The 26,443-nt window shown below is 36.1% G+C and overlaps 2 protein-coding genes across 10 annotated transcripts in view; both read right to left on the reverse strand.

The window, feature by feature from the left end:
* Syt7 (Synaptotagmin 7) overlaps positions 1-26,443 on the reverse strand; it is a 703,683-nt gene that overhangs the window by 362,800 nt on the left and 314,440 nt on the right. The gene's annotated exons all lie outside the window — the stretch shown is intronic.
* Positions 17,109-21,547, reverse strand: LOC141483900 (uncharacterized). Of its 6 annotated transcripts, none has more exons than XM_074179158.1 (3): positions 20,736-21,547; positions 20,605-20,671; positions 17,109-20,502 (listed from the first exon to the last, which is right to left on the reverse strand). In XM_074179158.1, exon 3 carries the CDS (start codon positions 18,477-18,479, stop codon positions 17,124-17,126), a length of 1,356 nt encoding a protein of 451 aa, XP_074035259.1. In that variant the 5' UTR covers positions 18,480-20,502; positions 20,605-20,671; positions 20,736-21,547; the 3' UTR covers positions 17,109-17,123. The 6 variants fall into 6 exon arrangements, with proteins under 6 accessions (XP_074035259.1, XP_074035265.1, XP_074035122.1 ...); XM_074179164.1 differs by having other exon boundaries at positions 17,109-20,538; XM_074179021.1 differs by having other exon boundaries at positions 17,109-20,671.

Below are 26,443 nucleotides of genomic sequence, written 5' to 3' on the forward strand. Positions count from 1 at the left end.
TACAGGAAATAGCAGCCACTAACGGTTTCTCGAGGGGTATTGTAGATGACATCATAAGGAAGAAGTTTAGGTTGAGAATGAACGAAATCTCGACTTTCAGAAAGGAAAAAAACCAACATAAATACATCTCAGTTCCATACAACCAATATACGAGGAACTTTGGAGAGATTTTCAAGAAACTAGGTATGAAGGTGGTTTTTAAAACAAGTCATACACTACAGAGCCTTTTGGGAAGTCCAAAAGACAGAGTCGAGAGTTCGGAAAAGTCTGGAATTTACGAAATTGAATGTCAGGACTGCGATGCAAAATATTATGGACAGACAAAAATATCTATTAAAGTAAGATATAAGAAACACATAGCACACTTAAAATATGGAACACCTGAAAAATCAGCAGTCGCCTGTCATATTTTGCAACAAAACCATTCCATAGACTTCAGTTCATTAGGATTAGTTAGACAAGTTAACAACAACAGGCAACTAGATGCCTATGAGAGTGTAGAAATAAGTAAACACAATATTATTATGAATAACGATGACGGACATATACCAAAGAGCATACCATATAGCTTGTTAAAATAAAATAATATTGTTGGGTTTACTGATTACTACATAAGGACACATTGCAAAAATAAATTTGGATAGGCAAAATAATAAAATTAATTTAGGTTGGTATACCTGTATGGGTGGTACGCCTGGATGGTTTACCTGAATGGGATACTTATATAGCATAAATAGGGTTAGCTTTGCATTAGTTTCTAATTTTGATCTTCCTCTTTGAAGATGATCACTTGGTGATCGAAACACGTGTCGAGGTGATAAAAATAACGATTTGGTGTTGGGAAAAAAAATTCCAGTAAACCACTAAGTGATCAACAGTTTGATAAAAAGTTAAGTATAATGTTGGATTAGCTGCGTTCTTTGGTGTTCTTTCACAAGAATTGTTCCGGAGTTTTTGGGGAACAAAAAAGTAGAAATTTACGAAACACTTGAAGAACTATTTGAAAACAGCTTCAGAAGGGGATGTCGCATGTCTTTCAAAATCCATTTCTTGCACTCCCACTTGAATTTTTTCCCAGAAAATTTGGGTGCTGTAAGTGAAGAACAAGGGGAAAGGTTCCACCAAGACATACTGATAATGGAGCACCGTTACCAAGGCAGATGAGATGCAGCAATAATGGGGGATTATTGTTGATTCCTTATAAGGGAAAACGATGAAACATATAAACGAAAGTCAACATTTGCAAAAAGGTTATGCACAAAAGACTTCATTCGAATGTTTTTTCATGTGTATTGTAAATGAAGTCTATTATCCTCAAAATATTTGATCTTAGAGTTCCCTATATTATGTGAAAATTCTTGTATAAAATAAAAATAACTATAACTCAAGATATTTGCGTGATGGAAAATTTTTGATTTCGAAATAGCAGTCAGGATGCTTTTAACTCTCACGTATAGTCATTATAATATTAGTCGCAATTTTTTTTTCATATTTGTTGGCTAGTGTTATCAAATAAAAATCTATAACTTGAGAAGCTGTCAGTCACTACGAGTGAAACACATTTCCATATAAAATATATATCGAACCTATATAATGAAAATATAACTTTTGTGAGTACTTGGATTCACATTACAACGTCTTTGAATATTTGAGTTTACACAAACGTCATTTATTTCGAAAGTTTCGTTTGAGTTTAGGTCTCCTCAGTTTCTAATATTATTCGAAAAATACTGTGCTAGATTTTTTCAGAGTAATTTAAAAATACTATTGGAGAAAATCGTTTCTGACTCTTTTCAAGAATGACAATAACACTGAAAATCCTGTTGATTTCCCACCTAAAAATCCTGATATATTTCTGAACACAAGCAATGAAATATTCAGTAAGTTCATCGTTATTACTAAATGATAACACAGTAAGTCTTCCACATCTCAATTTTCACACAATAACTTTAGAAATTGCGGGACAACACATTTTTAAAACTCATGCCGAAACTGTAGAGCAATATGAACTAGTTCAACAACAGTTTTGTTTTGAGAATATACTGCATTTCCAAGGGTTTATCCATTCAACCGTGAAAGCAAAACTGGAGTGCCATGCCAGTTTGGGAGCGATGTAATGGAAAATTCCATAACAATAATATTTTATTTCTATCACAGAACCATGAACACGCTATTCTATATACAGGCTGTTTCTTTCAGCTGATCTAACTATTGCTATATCGGAAATGGTATGGCCTACAAGTTCGGTTGATTTGGGCAAAAGTTTTCTATTCTGAGGAACTAAAATATTGTTTTTCAGATCGAGAATATTAATGACTGTTTTTGAAATGTTCGTCAAAAACTAGAATTATAAAAATAACTATAAATCAGTCGTTTTATTATCAGTGATATATGTTTTTTCCTTGAAAACAAAGTCGAATTTCGAGGTAATAAGGAATATTCTGGGAAGTGTTGTCTGTATTAATTTGCACATCGCCTCCAAACCACAATTTCAAATCAACGTTGAACGTATAGACAATCACATTATAAATTGCGACTCTCCAACGAAATTAGCAGTGATTCTCGGTTGCTTACAATTTCATTTTGAAGTAAATTATGTCTTGAATGTTGGTTGATTGCGTTCTCAAGTTTTAAACGAGGGTTTCAGTTTCAGTTCTCCAGTTGTATTGGCCAGATATATCTGGTAAACCGCTGTGCGAGCACTTACCTATAGATTTCCGTTATCGACATCTATCATGACAAATTCAACATTTCAGTTCAGTTTGAGGACTTTCTGGTTCAAACATTTCTGTTAGCATCATCTGGTGAGGGTATATAGGGTTATCTATAGACACGCTACAGTGTGTCTCACTTCTCATGGAAACACCCCCGTATCTTCCGTAATATTCGAGGTAAAACGATGAAACTCTCTGGACTGATGGAAATGCTCGAAATGCACCTACCACCTGAATAGGGTTGGTCAAAATGATATACACTGTCCGCCACTCGCGATGGAACACCCCATTTTTACGGTAAAACAAATAACGGGGGAAAATAGGCTCAAAATTCCTTCAGATTCGTGATCGGGACTACCAACTCACTACGATTACACTTTTTTCCTGAAAAAACTTCATTCGTGAAAAATCCGAATTTGTGTTTCCATGAGAAATGAGACACACTGTATGTCTGTTTGAGTGCGCAAATACTATATCTTGTTGAAAATCGAAGTATCGATCTTACATTGTCTGAAAATGTGTCTGCAGATTTTAAGTCTCAGCGATAAGTAAACGTAGCGATGAAATTAGTATTCAGACCGAAATACAGGGTGTAACTGAATAGGTGTTAAACATTTAAGGAGGTCATTCATCATCGAAAACAAGATAGGATCTTTCATTGAAGTATGCCTTGTTAAGATACAGCCCCTTGAAGGAGGTACATAAAATTTGTATAACAATTTTTTTCACAAGCACTGAAAAAGTTACAATATTGAAGTTAACCTGACGTTTTGTACTACCAAAAAGACACTTAGCCGGTAATTTATTTGGTTTACCCCATGGTTGTAAGGGGTGGAAAACGCAACCCCAAAATTTATTTCCATTGTAACTTCTTGTCTTATTATTTGTTTACCATTTAAAAATCTATATCCAATAACCTGTTTCATTCTAAACAAAAAATGTCTGTTGGGTTTTTTGCCCAAAATTAACCAGTTCGCAGCAAAAAAATATTTTACGAACAACTACAGAGATACATCGTCATAAATGCGAACTGGATTTATTGTTATTTTGTAGTTAGTACCTGCATTAAATGATTGAAGGGTAATAAATAAAACTAATTTATTGATAAAAAAAAAACACACAACATGTAGAAATTATAGTAAATGTTCGATATGTCTACCTTTAGACATTACGCATGCGTCTAGACATCGGGGCATTGAGCCACGTATTTGCTCAAATATTCCTGGAGTATCTCTGATTACCCTGCACGCATCGATGATGCGGTTTATCAAGTCCTGTACATCGCGAACAGGAGTACGATGAACCAACTGCTGTAAATGGCCTCAAATAGAGAAATCGAGAAGATTGAGATTCGGGGATCGAGCGGGCCAGTTCTGTGGTCCTCCTCGACCTATCCACTGATTTGCATATGTTTCAGTTAAATGCTGACGTGCTACTTGACTAAAATGGACAGGAGCCCCATCATGCATAAAAACATATCCCCTCTGACGACCAAAGGAACTTCCTCCAGCAGTACTGGATGCACTTCTCTTAAAAATTGAACGTATGCCTCACCATTTAATCGAGGAGGTAAAAAATGAGGCCTAATCAAATCATCTCTAATAACTCCGAGCCACACGTTAACAGTGCCTGTACTCGTTGCAGATGGTAAGGGTATAAGAGTTGCTCCTTTAAAATTCAAAATACCGTCATATGATCAACATTTAGCTGGAAAGCAATCTTTCCAGTACTGGTAGTAGGTTGTTCTTCAATAAAATTGAGTACAGCTTCCTCATGCTGTGGTGTTCGTACTTCTCGATGGCGACCACAATCCTGCGTTCTTTTGTCGAATGAACCATATTCTCGTAATCGTTAATGTGAAAGATGCTGCCGTTGAGGATACATTTCAGCATATCTTCTAGGAACTTCTAACCCATTACCCTGCGATAGACCGTAAACGTAATGCATATCAGCCATTTCCTCATTGTTACATTGGAAATAACTTTTAGGGGTTGGGTTTTCCACCCCTTATAACCATGGGGTGAACCAAATAAATTTCTGGCTAAGTGTCTTTTTGGTAGTACAAAACGTCAGGTTAATTTCAATATTGTAACTTTTTTAGTGCTTGTGAAAAAAAATGTATGTACCCCCTTTAAGGGGCTGTATCTTAACAAGGGATGCTCCAATGAAGTTTCTTTATATGAAAGATCTCATTTTGTTTTCGATGAGGAATCACCTCCTTGAATGTTTTACACTTATTTTGTTACACCCTGTATATAAATGAGTGAGTGACAAGAAGTGAAAGTAATATCAAAAACATGAGAAACAATAAACAAGTACAAAATGTGAAAGTTAATACAGAAAATTTCAGAGAATCTGGCTGGTTCTATATCAACAAAGATAATTTTCTTTATTTTCCTGTGACAAATGAAGCCCTTTCGTAACAACTACTTCCATACAAATATCAAATTACACACTCGAAACAGAAAATCTTTCGAAACACCTTCTTTCTTATGAACACTTTTTTCTATTCAACTTGTACCCCAAACATTCATTATGGAAATTCAATCAGATATCATTCACAGGAAAAATAAGAGAGGTGAAGTTCCACTTACATGAAACACTGTCATACTCAATGGCGAACAACGATGTTTCCGAATACGATAATTGCCTCTTCAGCCTCTTCAGGTTTGATGTATAAGTTTGAAAATGTCCTTTTAGGACGAAACTGCAGTAACGTTAGTTACAAATGAAGTGGTAAAAAACAAAGAAAGTTTCACTAATCTTTTCTTCTTCAGCTCCAATTCAGTCATAAAATTGCGACTTCATGTCACAATGACAATAGTTATTAATGTTCATTCTACTTTCTCTGAAAGTATTTAATTTTCTATATTTATACTAACTGACGCATTCAATTTTCAATTGATATGGAAGATGTTAAAAGCTGATTTGAAATCTCCCTCTCGTCAACATTGCTAGAAAACAGTTGTTTTGAGAGAAAATGAACGAGATAAAGTTCCTCGGAAAATTCGGTTTATATGATTCTGCATGAACGTTGACTCTGATATGAAACCGAAACTCCCCAACATAATTTGCGGAAAAAAAGGTCATCATCGCCTCAACTCACAAATCATATTTCCAAATAGTTCCCGAAGTGCCGGAAAACAAAGTTTTCCAATAACGCTCTATATTAGTGGGCAAAACTCGACAGATATTAGTGGAATTCTCTAAGCTTCCTACATCCACAATTCTACGTATGAATAACGATCTGAACTTCGGGGGTTTCTGTGTCTATATTAACATCCACGCGAATTGTTATATGGATCTGTTTGAAGCTTTGGAGGTGTAAGAACGAAGGTAACGCTGCCCATATTGTCTAGAGTCTAGAATATTGAAATAGTTTGAAAACAGACAATTTTTTTTAAAAAAGGTCTTTCTCGAAGAGAGATGCATGCGTATTATGAACATAAATATTTCGAAATGACATTCAAACCATTTATTTCTCCCAACGTTCTACATGCTATAGTACATTAGGTATTATCTGACCGTGCAAGAATTTGAAGAACGCGAACTTGCAGGTACATCAAAAAAAGCAACAAATCCGTCTCAAGTAATTCATCCACAAAGTCACCGAGATATTTCTACCCGCTATGCCCCTCTAAGGAGATATTGAAATAGTGAGTTGCGATAAAGAACTTCAAAAGAGGCGGCCGACGCTGTTTATCATATTGCGTTGATGATAGTATTGATAGGCGTCGGACGACGTATACATTTTCCAATGATAAATCCTGTATGTTGCGGAGATAATTGAAATATCGTGAAAGCTAATTTTGTTCAAATGTTTTATTTTACGAAGAACAATTGATATTCGAAATAGTTTTTAATTTGATATTTGTACCTTCTGCAGATCTATGAAATAATCTGAATAATAAATTCAAAAATGAATACAAATGTAGAAAGGGCAAAAAATAACTGCATTTGATAAATTAGCTTTTTTAAGAAGAATCCAATTTGTCAGTGACTTGAATTCATAAAATTTCGCATATAAAAATAAATATTTATCATCTGGTGATGTTCTAAAGGCTATCCATTTTCTTTATCCAACTTACTTAAATCAAAACATTATAATTTGCAGTTATAATTCATCTTTTGATGTGGATCAATTTGATATTATTATTTTTTTTTCACCGTAGTGTGCGCTGGTCAGGCCCTTTCCCCCGAAGCCCCGATACATTCGGGAGGGCGCGCCAGCATTATCAACCAATGACCACTCCCCACACCGTGGGGTAAGTGCTCATTGGGTCCGAGAATCCTGTGCACTGAGCAAGCGCAGTGAGCCAAGAATGACAGCCTTCCGCATCTGTGCGGCTAAGATTTCTGCCTTAGTGCGGCAAGCCGGTATGATTTTAAAATTCGAGAGTAGAGAGGACATCATACCACCAAGGACTCCAATAATCAGAACAACTATCTTGACAGAGAGATCTGGATAGAGTCTGCGGAGTTCGAAGAGAAAATCTCGATATTTTATCCGTTTTTCCTCCTCTTTTCTGACGATATTCGTCTCGCCAGGAGCTGAAAACTCCACGACAAATATCGTTTTGCTCTGGTAGTCGAGAAGGACCACATTAGGCTTATCAGCTTGTATGAGCCTGAGGGTGGGGAACGAATAGTTCCAATGAATTCGGCACTTCTCGTTCCCCACAACGGATTCAATATCCCCAGGAGCGTAGGGCAACACCGGTGTCTCGTCAATACCGTAAGAGAGCCGTAGATGGTAATATAGCACTCTTAGGGCCGCGTTATGTGGATGGAAATAGGCCGAGACCGCATATGCTGGACATGCTGATAGCAAGTGCATTAGGGTCTCGGGCGCCTCGCGGCAGGCCCTGCACCTTGTGTCAGGAACCTCTATACCCATCACACGACTGCGGTAGACTAAAGTGTTGAAGACACCATCCTGACAAGCCATAATGAACCCCTCAGCCCTCCCGACCTGAGAAAAGCGAAGGTCAGGCGCTTTGATAAGCCGAATTCTCCAATGTTATTGAAGAAGACCTCATGCATTGGGGTCCAGTTTTGTTCTGTGTGGCTGATCAGTGTTTTGCAGAGAAAATGTCATAAATTTTGTCTTATTAACATTCAAAGTCAGTAGATTATAATCAAGCCATGTTTTAATCTTTTGAAGCCCGTCTTCAGCAAGTTTATACACATCTTCCCATGATTCACCTGTGTATACAATAGCTGTGTCATCAGCATAGCAAATGAGGTGACCACAGAAGTCGGTTATTTCTGTGATACCGTTTAGGTAAGTTAGAAAGAGAACTGGTCAAAGAACAGTTCCTTGAGGAACGCCGATAGTGACTTCTTGTGGGGTACTCAACTGTTCATCAATTTTAACTCTTTGTAATCTATTTGCTAAATAATTCTGCAAGACATCTAGTGTCTTATCTCGCACTCCATATGTATATAATTTTTCTATAAGTAATCTGTGGGATACGGTGTCAAATGCTTTGGCCAAATCCAGGAATATGGTTAAACATTTCCTCAATTTGTCCAATACATCGACAGCCTTCTCAACAAGGTCCATAATAGCATTTTCAGTGCATAATTTATTCAGAAAGCTCTACTGATGTTTAGTTATGATGGAATGTTTATCAAAGAATGATAATAATCTTTTTTTAATGCAGTGTTCGAAAATCTTTGCAAAATTGTTAATGACAGAGATCGGCCTGTAGTTATTTAATTGATTTTTTTTACTCGTTTTATAGACTGGTGTTACGACTGATTCTTTCCATTGTCAAGGCACGGCTCCTGTTTGAAACGATGAATTTATAATATGTACCAAGGGTCCTATGATCTGTGTGTGAGTATGTTTCATCATTTTAGCAGTTATTCCATCAGGTCCTGAGGAGCAGTTTTTTTGAGATTTGCAATCAAGATAATTACTTCATTTTCATTCGTAGGTTCCAAGTACATAGTAGAATTTATAGATGTGTTTTTTAGAAAACCGTTTGGTAAATCTACTGTAGGGATTTTTTTTAACATGTCCTACCCAATGTTTATGAAATATTCATTAAAAAATTTCATTTTGTCAACATTTTCACTTATTTTTTCACCATTTGATTTCATAATTGTTATGTTTTGTACGTTATTTTTAGTGCCGTTTCCATTTGAAATATCTTCAATAATTTTCCAAGTTTTTTCACAATCACCGTTTGCTTCAACCAGTTTATTTCTGTAATATTGCTTTTGTGTTTGCCTGATCAAGTATACTGCTATACTTTCCCTCTTTTCTGGACAGACTATAGGGGCAATTTTCCCTCATTTATGGATTGACTCATTAGTAGTGATATTTCCACTGGTCTGCTCATTTCTAGCTTAGGTCTCAAAGGTATGGGGTCCTTGAATATTTCGTTGCCAACCAATGTAATAGTTGTTCTTCTAGGTACACTAAATGAAAAAATATACAACATAATTGTAACATTCATGATTAAATCTAAAATATCAATATGAAATAAAGTGACTCGAGATTAATTTCGAAATCTCTGTGACAAAGAAACTTTGGTTTGATGCCAAGTGGGGCCTAATAAAAAATTACGGGGAAGGAGGAAAGAACAACAACTATTCTTGGAAAAAAATTACGTCATCATCTGTCTGTAGCATCAGATGATAAACCCCTTCAATTTTCAATATAACGTCACCAGTTGTATTTCAAATATTTCATCCAGATACCGATCAAATATGGCTACAAACTATTCACTTCACCTTCACGGAATAGATTACAATGAACGTTATTCCAAAGATTCACTTCTGAACTCTATTAACCTATTTCCTGCAGCGAATCTACATTCCACGAAACCCGCCAAAATCCAATAAGGAAATAACCTTATTTTCCACCGACACGTTGGATTCTCATACATGCGAATCTTGCAATACACCAGGGGGCAATATAAACACAAAAATGTCTTTTGGAAAATGATCCCTTGAAACTCGTTATATCTGTATGAGTATTTGCTTATCGGATTGTGCATATCGAAATTTCCTCGATTTACTTTTTTTCGCCCTTCGCCTAACTGTATTCCAATCATCGATGAGTTATGTACTGTTTATTTCTGAAAAAATATTTTCTGAAGGGAAGAAATGCGATACCAGAAATTTATAACCTAACCGAATGATCAGAGAATGTAAACTTTCGCGGCAAGAAATAACTGTGTGAAAGCTATTTCCCGGGTTTTTTGACTGTGGTTTTTATGCCTGACGTTTCGTCTACTGCTGTGGTAGACATTTTTAAAGGCGATGTGGTAACGACCGCATTGACTACGATGCTCATATTTGACTTTGGTTTCATATTATTATTAATGGACATGGCAGGGAGCCAGATTTTATTGATGTTCATTGGCTCTTCTTTTCTATTGAAACTATCGCAGTGTTTTTGAGTTTCTGTTGCATCTCTGTATACTCTTGGATATTAATTTTGAGTTTTATCGAGTACTAGTTTTTGCCCGTAGCTTCCCTTTTTTGATGCTAATTTACGCTATACAAAGAACCTACCTGCATAATTCAAGAATCTAGGTTCAGTAGCTTCGGCTGTACCTTAATATAAGAGAGATCAAGAGCTAGTAATTTATGTTTTCACTTTGATAATACAGTGATTACAAAAAAAAATGCCAACTGTACGGAATAATGAATGAACTAACACAACAGTTAACGACGTCTGCCTTCACGCGTCTTCCCACGTTCGGGTCGCCTTCTCGGCGATGGCGCTTCATTGCTTAGACTGACTCTCCACCCAGTAGACGCGACGCCCAATTGCTTACCGCGTTGCGTCAAGTTGTTCTTATCATGAGAACTTTTAAACGATTCGTCCAAATTCCTTAGTGTAGAAGACAAAGTTCATCTATATAAAATACTTGAAACGACAATTGTATCAATTTTCATAAGAATTTGACAGACATTCTAAAATGTGCGTTGTGAAATAATATCCAATTCAATTATATTTATGGCTCAGTATTTTGCATAAAGTTGCTACCATATAAAGATATATGCTTTCGCGTACTTTCATTCATACACAATCTTACGTTATAATAATAATAATAATAAACATCTTTATTTCAGAGTAGATTTCAAACTTTCATTGCAAAAGGTCGGTAACATAGAATGAAATGGCGTCAAACAAGCAGGTACAGATTTTTTGTTATAAATATTTTTAAATGAATGTTCCAGTGAGATATGCGTTCAAATCATAGGGCTCTAAGTCTATGAGAAGTTTTCTTAGTTATCTTTTGGAAACTCCAATTTTCTTAGTTAGTTTTAATCCGTTAGGAAGATGGTTGAAAAGCTTGATTGACATATAGTGGGCGCTTTTTTCAGTTACTGTTAGTCAATGAAGGGGATATATATATATATATTGTAGCGCTCAAAATTCTCCTCAAATATATTTGTTCCAAATCATAAACGATAAAAAAAAATTTAAAAAAAAAACAACTCGTTACCTTGTAGGTCAATTACTAATTATTTGGACAATTGCCGCTAACCTTTAACCAGTGGAGAAGGGAGTGGTTCAATCAAACTTTTATAATGGGCGCCACATGATTTTTTTTATTGTCCAAAAAAAAGTTCTTAGAAGTTCATCACACTGAAATCATGAAACAATGGGATGGATAAGGCGAGTAATTGACAACAACAACAACAACAAGGATAGAGCAATATCTATTGTAGTAATACTAATAAACAACATACACCTGGTAATATGAGATTGAAAATAAAAGTTTATATTCCCACATCCAAAAGCAAAATCTCGAATATAATAGTTAGCAGAGATCAACCGTCTTGTTATTGACTGCGTTTGTCTCCCGACCGTAGCTTAAGCTTAAGCGCAGGCGCATGTATAGGAGTATGAAGTAAAATTGAAAATCCTATCAACGAGGAAATCTCCGCTTTCCATAAAAAAAAAATAAAAAAAACAATGAGACGTATCGCATACAATAATAAATTAATAATACACTTAGAGAAATTTTCCGCTTAACACTAGGTACTTGCGTTCCAACTTGACAGGTCCTTTGGTGCCGGTGGGATTCCAAAATACCAAACTTGCCAGTCACGTCAAAATTTCTATGCTTGGTCAGTAAAACCAAATTAGGCTAGGCAGACAAGGTCAGGATTTTCTGATTAGTTGACGAGTTTCAAAACCCAACCATAAAACCCTTCAGAAAGAATAGAAATCGGTTATATTTCGTTGAATAAAAACATGAATTAATGAATATTATCTTATAGTCAATCTTCTGATTGTGTGCGCTTATTTATTCTAATTTTTCACCCTGTAACCTGGTGGCTATTGCACTAATGGTTTACTATCTGACTCAAACTAAAACCTTTATATTTATTATCTCCCGGTATATCTCAAACATTTGGCAAATGAAAACTGAATGCAAAATTATTCATCGATATCAAAAATAAAATTAAAAAAAAATTGCAATTTTCCACCCCTAATTTATTATAATTCATTTCCCGACAACTAACTGTAGAGAAATCAGTCTCCCTCAAAATAGAAAAAAAATAAATCACATCACTATAAGTCATGATCGCAAAATTGATACTCCCTGTATAAAGTAAAATAAAAAAAATATCTCTCTGCTATCGAATTATTTCAATTTCAAATAATTCTAGTACGAAATAGTTATTTCCTTTGACAATTTTTTTTTTGTAGAGTTTCTTATTATCTATATTTTCCCCTACAAACTAGTTACAACCCCGTATATATAAAAGTGTGCTTGCTGACATCATTTAGACTCAGAAGCAATAGAATAATTTAAAAAAATATATTTCTAAATAGGCCGGTTTTACGAAACAATTAATTAATCGACTGTACTAGTCTATCCTGAGTTCAAAAAGAAAATGAAGTCCACCATAGGTTTTGAAAAAGATAGTGTTAAAAACATAATTGATTTAATTTCGAAGCTCCAAATATATAGCATTGTTCAGATCAATAAAACTTATAGAAAATATCACGAATTGAATGTATACTAATTTTCAAATGAAATAAAGGAAAATAACAACTAATTAATGAAGTCATTCCTACCTTCAGAAAAGGGTTTTTGCTGTTGGTAAATCAATTTTAATTAGATGAATGTTCTTCTGACAAAACAAAGGTTTTCTGTGGAAAATAACTCGCCAATATTTTTCCCAAATTAGCTCTCTGGACTGGTAAAATCCTCTGAAATCGTGAAACATCGCTTGAGTGACGAAAGTTCTAGAATTGCTCAAAAAAAACAGATCGAATAAAAACTGGATATGAAATAAAAAAAACTTTTCGTACCATCCACAGGAACGTCTTTTCTCCTTTAAAACGGCCAGATACCGCTAGCAACAGATGTGAAGTGAAACTGCATGAGAAAAATAGAATTGCATGAAGTCTTAAACATCAAAAAAAAAACTGACACAACTCACCGATTCAGGGCCTCTGATCCCCATTAAAGGATGTGATTGACCTCTAACAAATTCTCCAAAAACCAACAAGAGACAATAGAAGGTACTACAATCACTACTTAACTTTCGAAAAATGCTGATCCCCACTCTAGGGTAATAATGCCAATTACTTAACCACTTTCGAAAATTGGGCCCGATGTGTTCCTTTCAAAGATCACGAACAAAATGGCTCCTTTCCTCTCTTCACTTCAAAAAAAAACAATAGGGAGAAACATCGGTAATCGATTTCAAAAATCGATAGTAGGCAGTTCCTGCAACAGCTGACAGGAAATAGTTGCGGAATTACTGTCCAGATGGCAATAGCAATAAATGAATGTATTTCTATAACAATTGTACAACTTCTGTTAATGGAGGTTTCATATAACAAAGTCAGCCTAATTATCCCACACAACAATGACTCACAATGAATAATAACCGTGGAAAATAAGAATAAAACCAGTAAGGAAAACGCCCTCAGAGAACAGAGGAAATTATCAGCGGAACTTGGCAATAGCGCTGGGTCCCTTAATGCAGGAAACTTTTCACCTTGATTACCTACGAATACCTGTTCTCGGCAGGAAATATAGACTGCTACTATTCTACCGTAGATGGCCAAGGTAACTGATCAGCCCGTTGGAGTAACCAAGATTAGCATAACAATATTGGACAATAAAGAATAAATGCAACAATAATTAATAATATTTATATAGTCAGGATCAAATCGAGTTGAATTAGAGTATGAATTGTAATATATTCTACGCTATTGATTCAAAAAAAAACAACTGGAAATAAAATGTGTAACATTCCCCCCTTACTTCAAGAAAATTTACTCCGGTAAATTTTCATTGGCGCTAGCCGGTTTCAGATCTTTGATATTCAAAACACCCTTGGATGAACCATTTGAATCCATTAGCTCATACGTCCAATTAGATACTCTTCTTTTAATAAGAAATGGTCCGATATATTTTGGAGCGAGTTTACTGCTGTAATACTTAGATGCATCAGATAATACAAAGTTCTTTCTCCAGACTAACTGATGGGGCAAAAACTCTTCGGAGCGACGACGAAGGTTATATGTTTTTGCACTCCTCTCAGCGGCCTTTGATAAACGAACTTTGACTTCGTTAAACAACTTTCGAAAACCTTCCTGCCTATGGTGTTCATCCTCTCGATTCATGTTTCCCCAATCCAATACTTCTGTTAGTCCTTTCTTGTCAAAGCATCTCCCATCGAGCACCATATTTCTTCCAAAATTGATGAAAAATGGCGTATTACCCGTAGATTCGTGAATAGCAGTCCGAGTGGCACAAGCTATTTTAGCTAAGTTGATATCCCATTTCCTATGATTTTCCGATACGTAAACCGCTAACATTCGTTTCAACGTCCGATTAAATCGCTCTGTTGGGTTAGCTTGAGGGTGGTAGAACGCATTGTAACGAATTTTCACTCCATATTCAAACATGAGCTTAGAAAAGATATTTGATTTATACTGCGGTCCATTATCACAGATGATAAGACGCGGTACACCAAACATTAAGAATACGCCTTCTTCGATCGACTTCACCACCAATGATGCAGTTGCTGACCGGAGAGGAAAAACTAAAGAAAACTTGCTGAACAAATCCATTACTACCAAAATATACTGATACCCTTGAGTAGACCTAGGTAACGGTCCCATTATATCTGTAGAGATAATCTCCCAAGGTTGTGTCGCTTGAGGCTGTGGGGTCATATGACCTCTAGGACCTTGTTGTTCTCCGTTATGAGCTGCACAAATAGAACATTTCCTGATATACTTCGCCACATCATTTCTGAGTTTTGGCCAATAATATCTCTCCGCAATTTTGCCATGAGTTTTTAAAACGCCCATGTGACCAGATGTAGGAGGATCGTGAGCTTCCTTGATTATAGAATTCCTACGTTCCTTCGGAACCACTTCTTTCCAATTATCCAATACATTTCTCAACCCGAACGAAAAAGTTTTAATATGTTTGAACAATTGACCATTATATAACCTCCATTGCGGGTATTTCAAAGGTTCAGCGGCCACCCTATTCAACATACTATGATACCAAGGATCACCTACATCTACGGATACGTCATCCACACATCTTACCAAACGAGAGAGCGTATCAGGCACTACGTGATCCTTCCCTTTACGATGAATTATCCTAAAATTGTATTGTTGTAGGCGAACCGCCCACCTTGCCAATCTTCCAGTGGGGTCTTTTAGGTTCTGGAGCCATACTAAGGAATGATGATCAGTGATGACTGAGAAAGGAACACCCTCTAGATAAGGTCGCAGTTTCTCTATCGACCAAAGTACTGCTAGACACTCCCTTTCTGTGGTTGAAAAATTTCTTTCCTGCTTTGTCAGGGATCTACTCAAATAACTTATTACCCGGTCACCTTCCGGATGAGTTTGTATTAATACAGCTCCAAGCCCATAACCAGAGGCATCGCATTGGACTACAAATGGTAAGCTATAATCGGGGCAATTCAAAACCGGTGCACTGACCAAACATTCTTTTATTTTCTCAAACGATCGTTCACATTCAGGTGACCAAATAAATTTCCGAGATTTTCTCAACAATGCCGTTATGGGTGATAACAGAGTAGCAAAATTTGGCACGAAACGCCGATACCACGAAAATGTGCCAATTATACTCCTCACTTCTTTCACATTCTTGGGCGCAGGTAACTGTAACATCGCTTGGACTTTTTCCGGATCCACGTGAAGACCATTTTTATCGATGACATATCCTAAATATCGTAATTCTGAGCGGCAGAAATGGCATTTGTCAAAGCTAACGGTGAGTTTAGCTTCTCGCAACCGGCGGAATACTTCTTCCAAAATCCTAAGATGATCTTCAAAGGTCTGCGTGATAATGACGATGTCATCTAAGTATACAAAGACATGTGGCTCAAGGTCTGGTCCAAGTACTTGATCAATTAAGCGTTGCCAAGTCGCAGGCGCGTTGTGCAGCCCAAATGGCATGCGCTTAAATTGGAAGAGGCCTCTACCCGGAACGGTGAAAGCGGTATACGGTCGAGACTGTTCTGCAACGGGAACCTGCCAATAAGCAGACTTAATATCAAGTGTGGATAGGAAGCGCGCATCGCGTAACTTATCCAGAGTACTAGAAATGTAAGGTAATGGATAACTATCTCTTTCGGTAACGGCGTTCAGCTTCCTAAAGTCAACGCAGAACCGGAAACTCCCATCCTTTTTCTTTACTAGCAATATAGGTGAAGACCAGGCGCTCTTGGATTTCTCGATGACTCCTGATTTTATCATTTCTTCCAACTCCTTATCGATATAGCCTTGTACTACGGGACTGACGGGATAGTATCTCTGTTTGATTGGAGGAGAATTCGTCACTATAACATGTTCAGCTACCGAAGTGCAACCTAAATCTGTACCCATCAGTTCCCGATTCCGCTGGACAACTGCTTCCAGTCTTGAGTTATCAATGGGAGATAGAATACTATGGCCTTGAAGGTGATCGATCGTATCTACATTCGCCGGAACATCCGAAAAATTCCATTCATCATGTCTCAAGTCCGGGACAATCCCCATACTTTTCCAGAAATCGGCACCTAAAATAAGGATATGAGGAATCTTCAACACTACCAGTACTTTCATTATCCTGACACGATCTCTGACACGAAATGGTACAGTACATTCCCCTGCACTCTGACATATATCCCCATTAGCCACTCTACAGGTTATTTTCCGACTAGAATCAAATGCCAACCCAAGATCTTTGACCAGTTTCCAACCTTGACTTCCTAAAATAGTAGTCGACGCCCCTGAATCCAAGAGACCTAACAGATTTATACCCAAAATGCTGACCTTAAGATAAGGTCTCTCATCATGATCGGCGTGATCCAAAATGAAATCTAACACTGGTTGCAACTTATCCTTGGTCGAACGATTTTTCCAGACGCTTCCCCTTCGACCACTTAGGAGCGTCTGACCCCGTTTCCCTCTTTGGCACACTTTGGGCAATTCTTCGACGTGAAACCTTCCGCTTTACACTTGAAGCAATATATTTTTTTTGGCAATGCACATCCAATAGCTCTGTGACCGACTTGATTGCATCTAAAGCAAGTAATTTGTCGGCTAGCCGAAGTGGTTGGTGAACTCGAAGTTATATCCAGTTGATCCAAGCTGTGTGATACTTCCACAAAAGCTAAGTCTTTTTCCAAAACATTCATTCTTCTGGTTGGTGGTTCGACGTAACTATTTATTGAATCACGTCTGGCTTCCATTTTTCTGCAAACAATCCTTAGCTCGTCTATAGTGGTGGGTAGAGGGTCTCGGAGTCGATCCTGATAAAACGGATGCAGGTTTCTTATGATGATCGACAGTTTTACTTCCTCATGTACTGGACATCGCAACCTACTAAAATAACTAGACATAACTGCCAGGTATACTCCTATGGATTCTGTTGGGTGCTGAGTTCTCTTCCGCAACTCTTCGAATAATGCCTCATTATGGTTAGCAGACAAATACTCTTCACGGAATTCTTCTACTAGTCCTTCCCAAGAATTCACTCTACGACGACACTCCTTATAAAATTGGTACGCTTTATCAACGAATAGATCCAAACCTGATTCCAATAACACTTCGGGGGGTACATTTCTCGCTAAGCGTAGTTCCTCAACCATTTCAAAGAAAGCTGATACAGAAGTAGATTTTGAGTTACCCGAAAATTTCTCTATAGACCACTTGTGTGGTGGTATCATTTTAGCATTGGCCCCTTGGTTAACTGAAGGCCACGTTCTAGGAGAAGAACTTGGTACACTATGTACCGACGCTTGAAATGCTTGACTAGTTGCAGCACCTTGCAAAATACTTAATGCTGGCGGAACTTGATTAGCCATTCTGAGGTCTGCATCGATTCCATCCAACTTGATCATAAAATCTTCGAAGAGAGATAACGCTTTGGCTAGAATATTCGCCTTCTTTTGTTTCTTGTCTTCATCGTCTTCTCCATCCATCCGGTCAACTCGACCAAAAACATGGGCAAACTTTGTTTGTATTTTAACAACTTCACTACTTCCCGTACCAGACGAGAAATCTTCTATCCTCTTCGCTATATCTTCATCCAGCTTCTTAGTCACTGCCTCCAAATCTTCTTCAAAAGTGAAAGGATACGTTGGGTATCTCAAACTTTCTCCACTCTTCTCAAACCTGAAAGCATTAGCCAAACGATGTCGCATCTCCTCGCAAGTTCCCAGACCGATGCCACGCAACTTCGACTCATACTCCAATTCATCCTTGTCCAAACGATTGATTGTCATTTTTCTTGACATGCTGACTAATTTCTAGGAGAAGTTTTTTTTCACCGAACAAGGAACTGACGATGTAGAATACTAGAGAATATCGTTGAATTAAATAAATATACCAGTACAAATAACTATCCACAGAATATATTATCACAGAACAAAAGATAAAAAAAACAAATTTTCTTGAAATGAAGAAAATATTATTACAAAAAAAAATCTGTATAGCCCCACGTTGGGCGCCAAAATGTAGCGCTCAAAATTCTCCTCAAATATATTTGTTCCAAATCATAAACGATAAAAAAAAATTTAAAAAAAAAACAACTCGTTACCTTGTAGGTCAATTACTAATTATTTGGACAATTGCCGCTAACCTTTAACCAGTGGAGAAGGGAGTGGTTCAATCAAACTTTTATAATGGGCGCCACATGATTTTTTTTATTGTCCAAAAAAAAGTTCTTAGAAGTTCATCACACTGAAATCATGAAACAATGGGATGGATAAGGCGAGTAATTGACAACAACAACAACAACAAGGATAGAGCAATATCTATTGTAGTAATACTAATAAACAACATACACCTGGTAATATGAGATTGAAAATAAAAGTTTATATTCCCACATCCAAAAGCAAAATCTCGAATATAATAGTTAGCAGAGATCAACCGTCTTGTTATTGACTGCGTTTGTCTCCCGACCGTAGCTTAAGCTTAAGCGCAGGCGCATGTATAGGAGTATGAAGTAAAATTGAAAATCCTATCAACGAGGAAATCTCCGCTTTCCATAAAAAAAAAATAAAAAAAACAATGAGACGTATCGCATACAATAATAAATTAATAATACACTTAGAGAAATTTTCCGCTTAACACTAGGTACTTGCGTTCCAACTTGACAGGTCCTTTGGTGCCGGTGGGATTCCAAAATACCAAACTTGCCAGTCACGTCAAAATTTCTATGCTTGGTCAGTAAAACCAAATTAGGCTAGGCAGACAAGGTCAGGATTTTCTGATTAGTTGACGAGTTTCAAAACCCAACCATAAAACCCTTCAGAAAGAATAGAAATCGGTTATATTTCGTTGAATAAAAACATGAATTAATGAATATTATCTTATAGTCAATCTTCTGATTGTGTGCGCTTATTTATTCTAATTTTTCACCCTGTAACCTGGTGGCTATTGCACTAATGGTTTACTATCTGACTCAAACTAAAACCTTTATATTTATTATCTCCCGGTATATCTCAAACATTTGGCAAATGAAAACTGAATGCAAAATTATTCATCGATATCAAAAATAAAATTAAAAAAAAATTGCAATTTTCCACCCCTAATTTATTATAATTCATTTCCCGACAACTAACTGTAGAGAAATCAGTCTCCCTCAAAATAGAAAAAAAATAAATCACATCACTATAAGTCATGATCGCAAAATTGATACTCCCTGTATAAAGTAAAATAAAAAAAATATCTCTCTGCTATCGAATTATTTCAATTTCAAATAATTCTAGTACGAAATAGTTATTTCCTTTGACAATTTTTTTTTTGTAGAGTTTCTTATTATCTATATTTTCCCCTACAAACTAGTTACAACCCCGTATATATAAAAGTGTGCTTGCTGACATCATTTAGACTCAGAAGCAATAGAATAATTTAAAAAAATATATTTCTAAATAGGCCGGTTTTACGAAACAATTAATTAATCGACTGTACTAGTCTATCCTGAGTTCAAAAAGAAAATGAAGTCCACCATAGGTTTTGAAAAAGATAGTGTTAAAAACATAATTGATTTAATTTCGAAGCTCCAAATATATAGCATTGTTCAGATCAATAAAACTTATAGAAAATATCACGAATTGAATGTATACTAATTTTCAAATGAAATAAAGGAAAATAACAACTAATTAATGAAGTCATTCCTACCTTCAGAAAAGGGTTTTTGCTGTTGGTAAATCAATTTTAATTAGATGAATGTTCTTCTGACAAAACAAAGGTTTTCTGTGGAAAATAACTCGCCAATATTTTTCCCAAATTAGCTCTCTGGACTGGTAAAATCCTCTGAAATCGTGAAACATCGCTTGAGTGACGAAAGTTCTAGAATTGCTCAAAAAAAACAGATCGAATAAAAACTGGATATGAAATAAAAAAAACTTTTCGTACCATCCACAGGAACGTCTTTTCTCCTTTAAAACGGCCAGATACCGCTAGCAACAGATGTGAAGTGAAACTGCATGAGAAAAATAGAATTGCATGAAGTCTTAAACATCAAAAAAAAAACTGACACAACTCACCGATTCAGGGCCTCTGATCCCCATTAAAGGATGTGATTGACCTCTAACAAATTCTCCAAAAACCAACAAGAGACAATAGAAGGTACTACAATCACTACTTAACTTTCGAAAAATGCTGATCCCCACTCTAGGGTAATAATGCCAATTACTTAACCACTTTCGAAAATTGGGCCCGATGTGTTCCTTTCAAAGATCACGAACAAAATGGCTCCTTTCCTCTCTTCACTTCAAAAAAAAACAATAGGGAGAAACATCGGTAATCGATTTCAAAAATCGATAGTAGGCAGTTCCTGCAACAGCTGACAGGAAATAGTTGCGGAATTACTGTCCAGATGGCAATAGCAATAAATGAATGTATTTCTATAACAATTGTACAACTTCTGTTAATGGAGGTTTCATATAACAAAGTCAGCCTAATTATCCCACACAACAATGACTCACAATGAATAATAACCGTGGAAAATAAGAATAAAACCAGTAAGGAAAACGCCCTCAGAGAACAGAGGAAATTATCAGCGGAACTTGGCAATAGCGCTGGGTCCCTTAATGCAGGAAACTTTTCACCTTGATTACCTACGAATACCTGTTCTCGGCAGGAAATATAGACTGCTACTATTCTACCGTAGATGGCCAAGGTAACTGATCAGCCCGTTGGAGTAACCAAGATTAGCATAACAATATTGGACAATAAAGAATAAATGCAACAATAATTAATAATATTTATATAGTCAGGATCAAATCGAGTTGAATTAGAGTATGAATTGTAATATATTCTACGCTATTGATTCAAAAAAAAACAACTGGAAATAAAATGTGTAACAATATATATATATATATATATATATATATATATATATATATATATATATATATATATATATATATATTACAATGTAGGTTTTCTCGGATGGTAGAATATGATGTGTTGTTTTTCCGGGTGTTCATCCGTTGTGTACTATTCGATAGTCGACGTTTCGCCATCATCTCAGATGGCATTATCAAGACGAGTTACTGCTTCGCTTCGAGAGTTACACCTATCGGCACACCCGGAACAATGTCTGATGATAACGAACCTATTATTAACAAAAGGGCAAGAATGGAAGATAGCCAAACTTGTTCTTATCGAAAAAGGTAAAAGTAAATCGTACAGGCCCATATGTATCCTGAGAGAAATAGAAAATAAAGAGGATCTAAATGAAAATCAGTTCGGTTTCCGAAAAGACAGGTCAACAATAGATGAACTGGCGAAGGTACAAATCATCACAGACTAAGCAAACAAACGAACTGACAGGAAAAGGTGCGCCATGCGCCATGCGTTGGATGTACAAAACGCTTTCAACTCCGCGCCATGGAAAGGGATCTTGAACGAAATCAAAAGAAGAGATCTACCTACTTACCTATACAATATGATTGCCAGCTACCTTGAAGAGGGGGAGTTAATAGTAGGATACAAGGGGAAAATGAACATGACCTGTAGTGTTCCACAATGCTCCGTATTTGGTCCCACATTGTGGAACATATACTATGATGGGGTACTGAATCTGAAAGTCCCTAGGGAAGTTAACCTAATAGGCTACATAGCCGTAGTGGTGGCTATGAAGAAAGTTTGGTAAGAACTTCCAAAAGAACTGTGAAGGATATAGCCGAGTGGATGACAGCGAAACAACTCAAGCTTACCCCCCAGAAGTCAGTGGTAGTACTGCTGGCAGCAGGCAGATAAGTGAAAAGGTAGGTAGCAGAAGAATTCTATGCTCAGACGCCCAGTCGATCATGCTATATGGCGCAACGATTTGGAAAAGAGCCTTGGGAAAAAGGTATACAGGAATATACTTCTTAGTGTTCAACGGAAAGCAGCCATAAAAATAGTGTGTGCATATAAAACAACATCAACTAAAGCTCTGCTGATGATTGCAGGAACCCCCCCCCAATGGATCTGCTGGCGGAAGAGAGAACAAAGGTACAAAACAACGTATCAAAAGGTTTAGCAAGGTTACAAATTAAGGAAGAATGGCCACAATTTTGGGAGATAGACGATGGAAAGGCCACCTGGACAAGAAGACTGATAAGTGACATAGAACCATGGATGAACAGAAGATGAGGAGAAGTGAATTACTTTCTGACACAAGTACTAACGGGGCATGGGTGTTTTCAGGCGTATCTGTTTAGGTTTAAAGTGAGTGACACAGAAGAGTGCAAATATTGCGGAATGATAGATACGGTAGAACATACAATCTTTGAATGCATACGTTGGGAAGAACAGAGAAGAAATGCAGAAATGACAGAAGAATCAACACCAGAAAACATGATAGGGAAGATGCTCCAAAGTATAGAAAACTAAGAAGCCATTAGTAATCTCTCCAAGACCAATCTGACAAAGAGAAGAAAAGAACTAAATGAATAATAATGAAGTACTGGAGAAAAGGAAGAGCCCTTAACCATCACTACAGTCTGCTATTCCGAAGGGCGGTTCCAGAGTAGCCCGCTTGACGCATGAGTGGTTTTTTAGTCGGTAAAAATCCGACACTATCTGGTCACAGGGCGACCAGGTGTCTTTCGGAGATTTTTCCACTCGCCGAAAACAAAAATATGGTTTCACAGTATGTTTAACAATGCAGCCAAAAAACTCGAAAAATAGCTATCACACATTTAACACACATACCTACCTATTTTCCAATAGATATATAAAAAGTGGTTGTCAAATATTTATCATTGATCAGATGAAACTGGTAAAGTCAATTTTAGTTCAGTTCTTTCGGTTCTAAAGTCCTGAGAAGCTCTCTATAGACAAAACAATCAACTTAAGACGAAAAGGTAAAGTTGAAATGCACGCAATGTTCCAAAGAGAGAGGTCGTGGGACCCAAGAATCAGCAAATCAGACAAAATAAGAGTAACAAAGCACATCGCCATAAATCGCGATGTGGAGTGCTTGGTTCTGACAATGGGATAACACCAACCCAACATTGCGTTAAAAACTGATGAGGATGAGTTCACAAAAACCGCCATGAATCATGCTGAGAGTTTTATCTTTGTCTAAAGAAAACTATCACGGTCGTATCATTCCTTGCTTTTTTATTCGGCCTTAATATGTGTACTCTTTCCAGAAAAATGGATATGATTGATGACCTCTGAAAAGAATGTCGAATGATTCATTCCAGATCAGTGGCATCGATGAAGTTTTCATAAAAGTAATACTAAGACAATATTCACATTATAGTCTGGAGGCATACTTGTATCTGAAAGAACAATTTGTTCGGGCTAGTCTCAACTCCCTACACTGTAGGTTAATGGACTGACGCCTATCAGAAAACAACTACTCCCCTGGCTAATACCACGAGGGGAGTAGATATTTTCTAATAGGTGTCAGTCCATCAATCTACAGTGTAGGCAGTTGAGACTGGCCCGAACAAATTGTTCTTTTAGATGATTTGTTCACGTTTTATATATTATATTAGCTTAATCTGTATGAATGAATGTATGTGTGTATGTATGTTTGTTTGTATGTATGATTGTTTGTAACTCTCAGAATAATCGGCATTAATGCTTGATCTGTTCGCGGGCAGATGGCGTACGTAACTATCAATTATTGGTTGATCTGTTTTGAGGCAGATGGCGCTATACGTAACTATCAATTATTGCATGAGCTATTCGCGGGCAGAATTTTGTTTGTTAGCAGAATTTTGTACTACAGATGAAATATTTAAATATTTACAATTACCCGTGATTCAGTACAGAAAAAAGTTTTGAACGAAATGGAAGATACATTTTAAAATCTAATTCGATTATTCGAAAACAGACCCGAATATGGATTTCAACAATGAAAACTTTATGGTAAATTGTATGTCACCTATTTGTGCAGACTTGGTCATTGCCTTTTTTCAAAAGATATGTTGACGATATTGTTATTTCCATTCAAAAAAATAAACAAACTGAAATATTAGAAATTCACTCTAGAAATGGAAGAAAATAATTCATTCGCATTTTTAGATACTAAAATAATCAAAGATGAAAACCGAATTTTAAAGGTAGACTGGTATCATAAACCAACTTTCTCTGAGAGATTTTCAAATTATTTTTCGAAACATAATTTTCAAAATAAAATCAACTTTATAAGGAATTTGAAATCAAGAGCAATTGCCATTTCCAATTCTGAATTCCATAACAAAAGTCTCCAATTAATTGAGAATTACCTAGTAAAAAATAATTCTCCAAGAGCCCTTATTAGAAAAATCATCAAAGAAAGAAGATTCTCTTCCCAAAATACAGGGGTGGAACCCAAATATCAAAAAATTCCATTTGTAGAAAATGTATCTGTTAAACTTGGAATGCTACTCAATACCGAAGAAATAAAAGTGGCTTTTTCAAATGAAAATACAGTTGGAAAGCGTTTTTTCTCGAAACAAAAAACTAAAACACCACAAGAAATACAATCCAATATTGTGTATGAATTGAACTGTGGAAGCTGTCACAAATGTTATGTTGGTCAAACCGGACGGTATCTAAAAACACGAGTTTCAGAAGAGCTCCCACAGCTCTCGTTAAACATGAAAAAAAATATGGACACATTTTTGATTTTGATCATCCAACTATTTTAGATGTTCAACCATACTTATCAAAAAGACTTTTGAGCGAAATGATACATATCCCCAAATGCGATACTGTTAACAGTAGAAGAGATGTCGATGGCCTTAATACCGCATATTTTAATTTGATACGTGAAATACCTGAATAATTGACACTTTTTTCATTCTTTTTCTTTCTGCCATTGATTAAAAAACAGACACCACCTTATCAGAATCAGATATAAAGCCATTCGTTTGTTTCATTTATTATCATCAACACGAAAAAACTACTTTTCGGTGAGTAATTTGAATGAAAACTCATTATTTCTTGTGAAATTGAAATAAGTTTCGTGGAAGGTATTCATAAAAATTCATTGTTACAGAGCCCTGAAGAAGAATTTGATTAAATTAGAAACGTGGGCAAGAATATAATTGTTTTTTCAAGAAAAAATTGATCTTGTTACCCAACAAACCCCCTTTTTCAGAAAAATTATTGGATCATTAAACTAGTTAACTATTTATAATACTAATGACTAGAACTTAAAAAAAATCATTTTTGACAATAAATCGGACTAAAACATGAAAAATAAATATAGTTTAAAAAAACTAAAAACACGCTTCTAAAGAACATCGAACTAGAAAGTTACAAATATTTTTTTAAACAATCTTAATACAATAACGAACTAAAAATACTAGTATTTTTGTGAAAAAAGCGTGGCCGCTTTGTGCCACATTTTTTGTATATCAAGCGCTTTTTTCACAATAATACTAGTATTTTTAGTTCGTTATTGTTTTAAGCTTATTTAAATAAATTATCTTCAACTTGTTATTCTTTAAAAGCGTGTTTTTTAGTTTTTTAAACTATATTTATTTATTATATATTTGTTTTCTTACATTAGAATTCTCATCTATGATTGTTCAGTTTTGATTGGAGTTTGTTTTTAGTTTTGTTAATGTGACACTCATGGATTTTTTGAGAGAATAGTATACTGCACATTTAATTCTTCAAGACTTGGAAAATTCATCCTAAGAAACAATTTGATAATGATATGTGAGAAAATGTAATACCTTCAACAAAGAAGACCGAAATCAATTGTTGCAACTTTCTGAATGATTCTGGTCTCAGCAATCACTCTCCCACCAACGTC

Source organism: Leptinotarsa decemlineata, unplaced genomic scaffold, assembly GCF_025532065.1.
Source record: "Leptinotarsa decemlineata unplaced genomic scaffold, Ldec_3_MD MMD2_P_RNA_scaffold_1, whole genome shotgun sequence".
NCBI classification, from domain to species: Eukaryota; Metazoa; Arthropoda; class Insecta; order Coleoptera; family Chrysomelidae; genus Leptinotarsa; species Leptinotarsa decemlineata.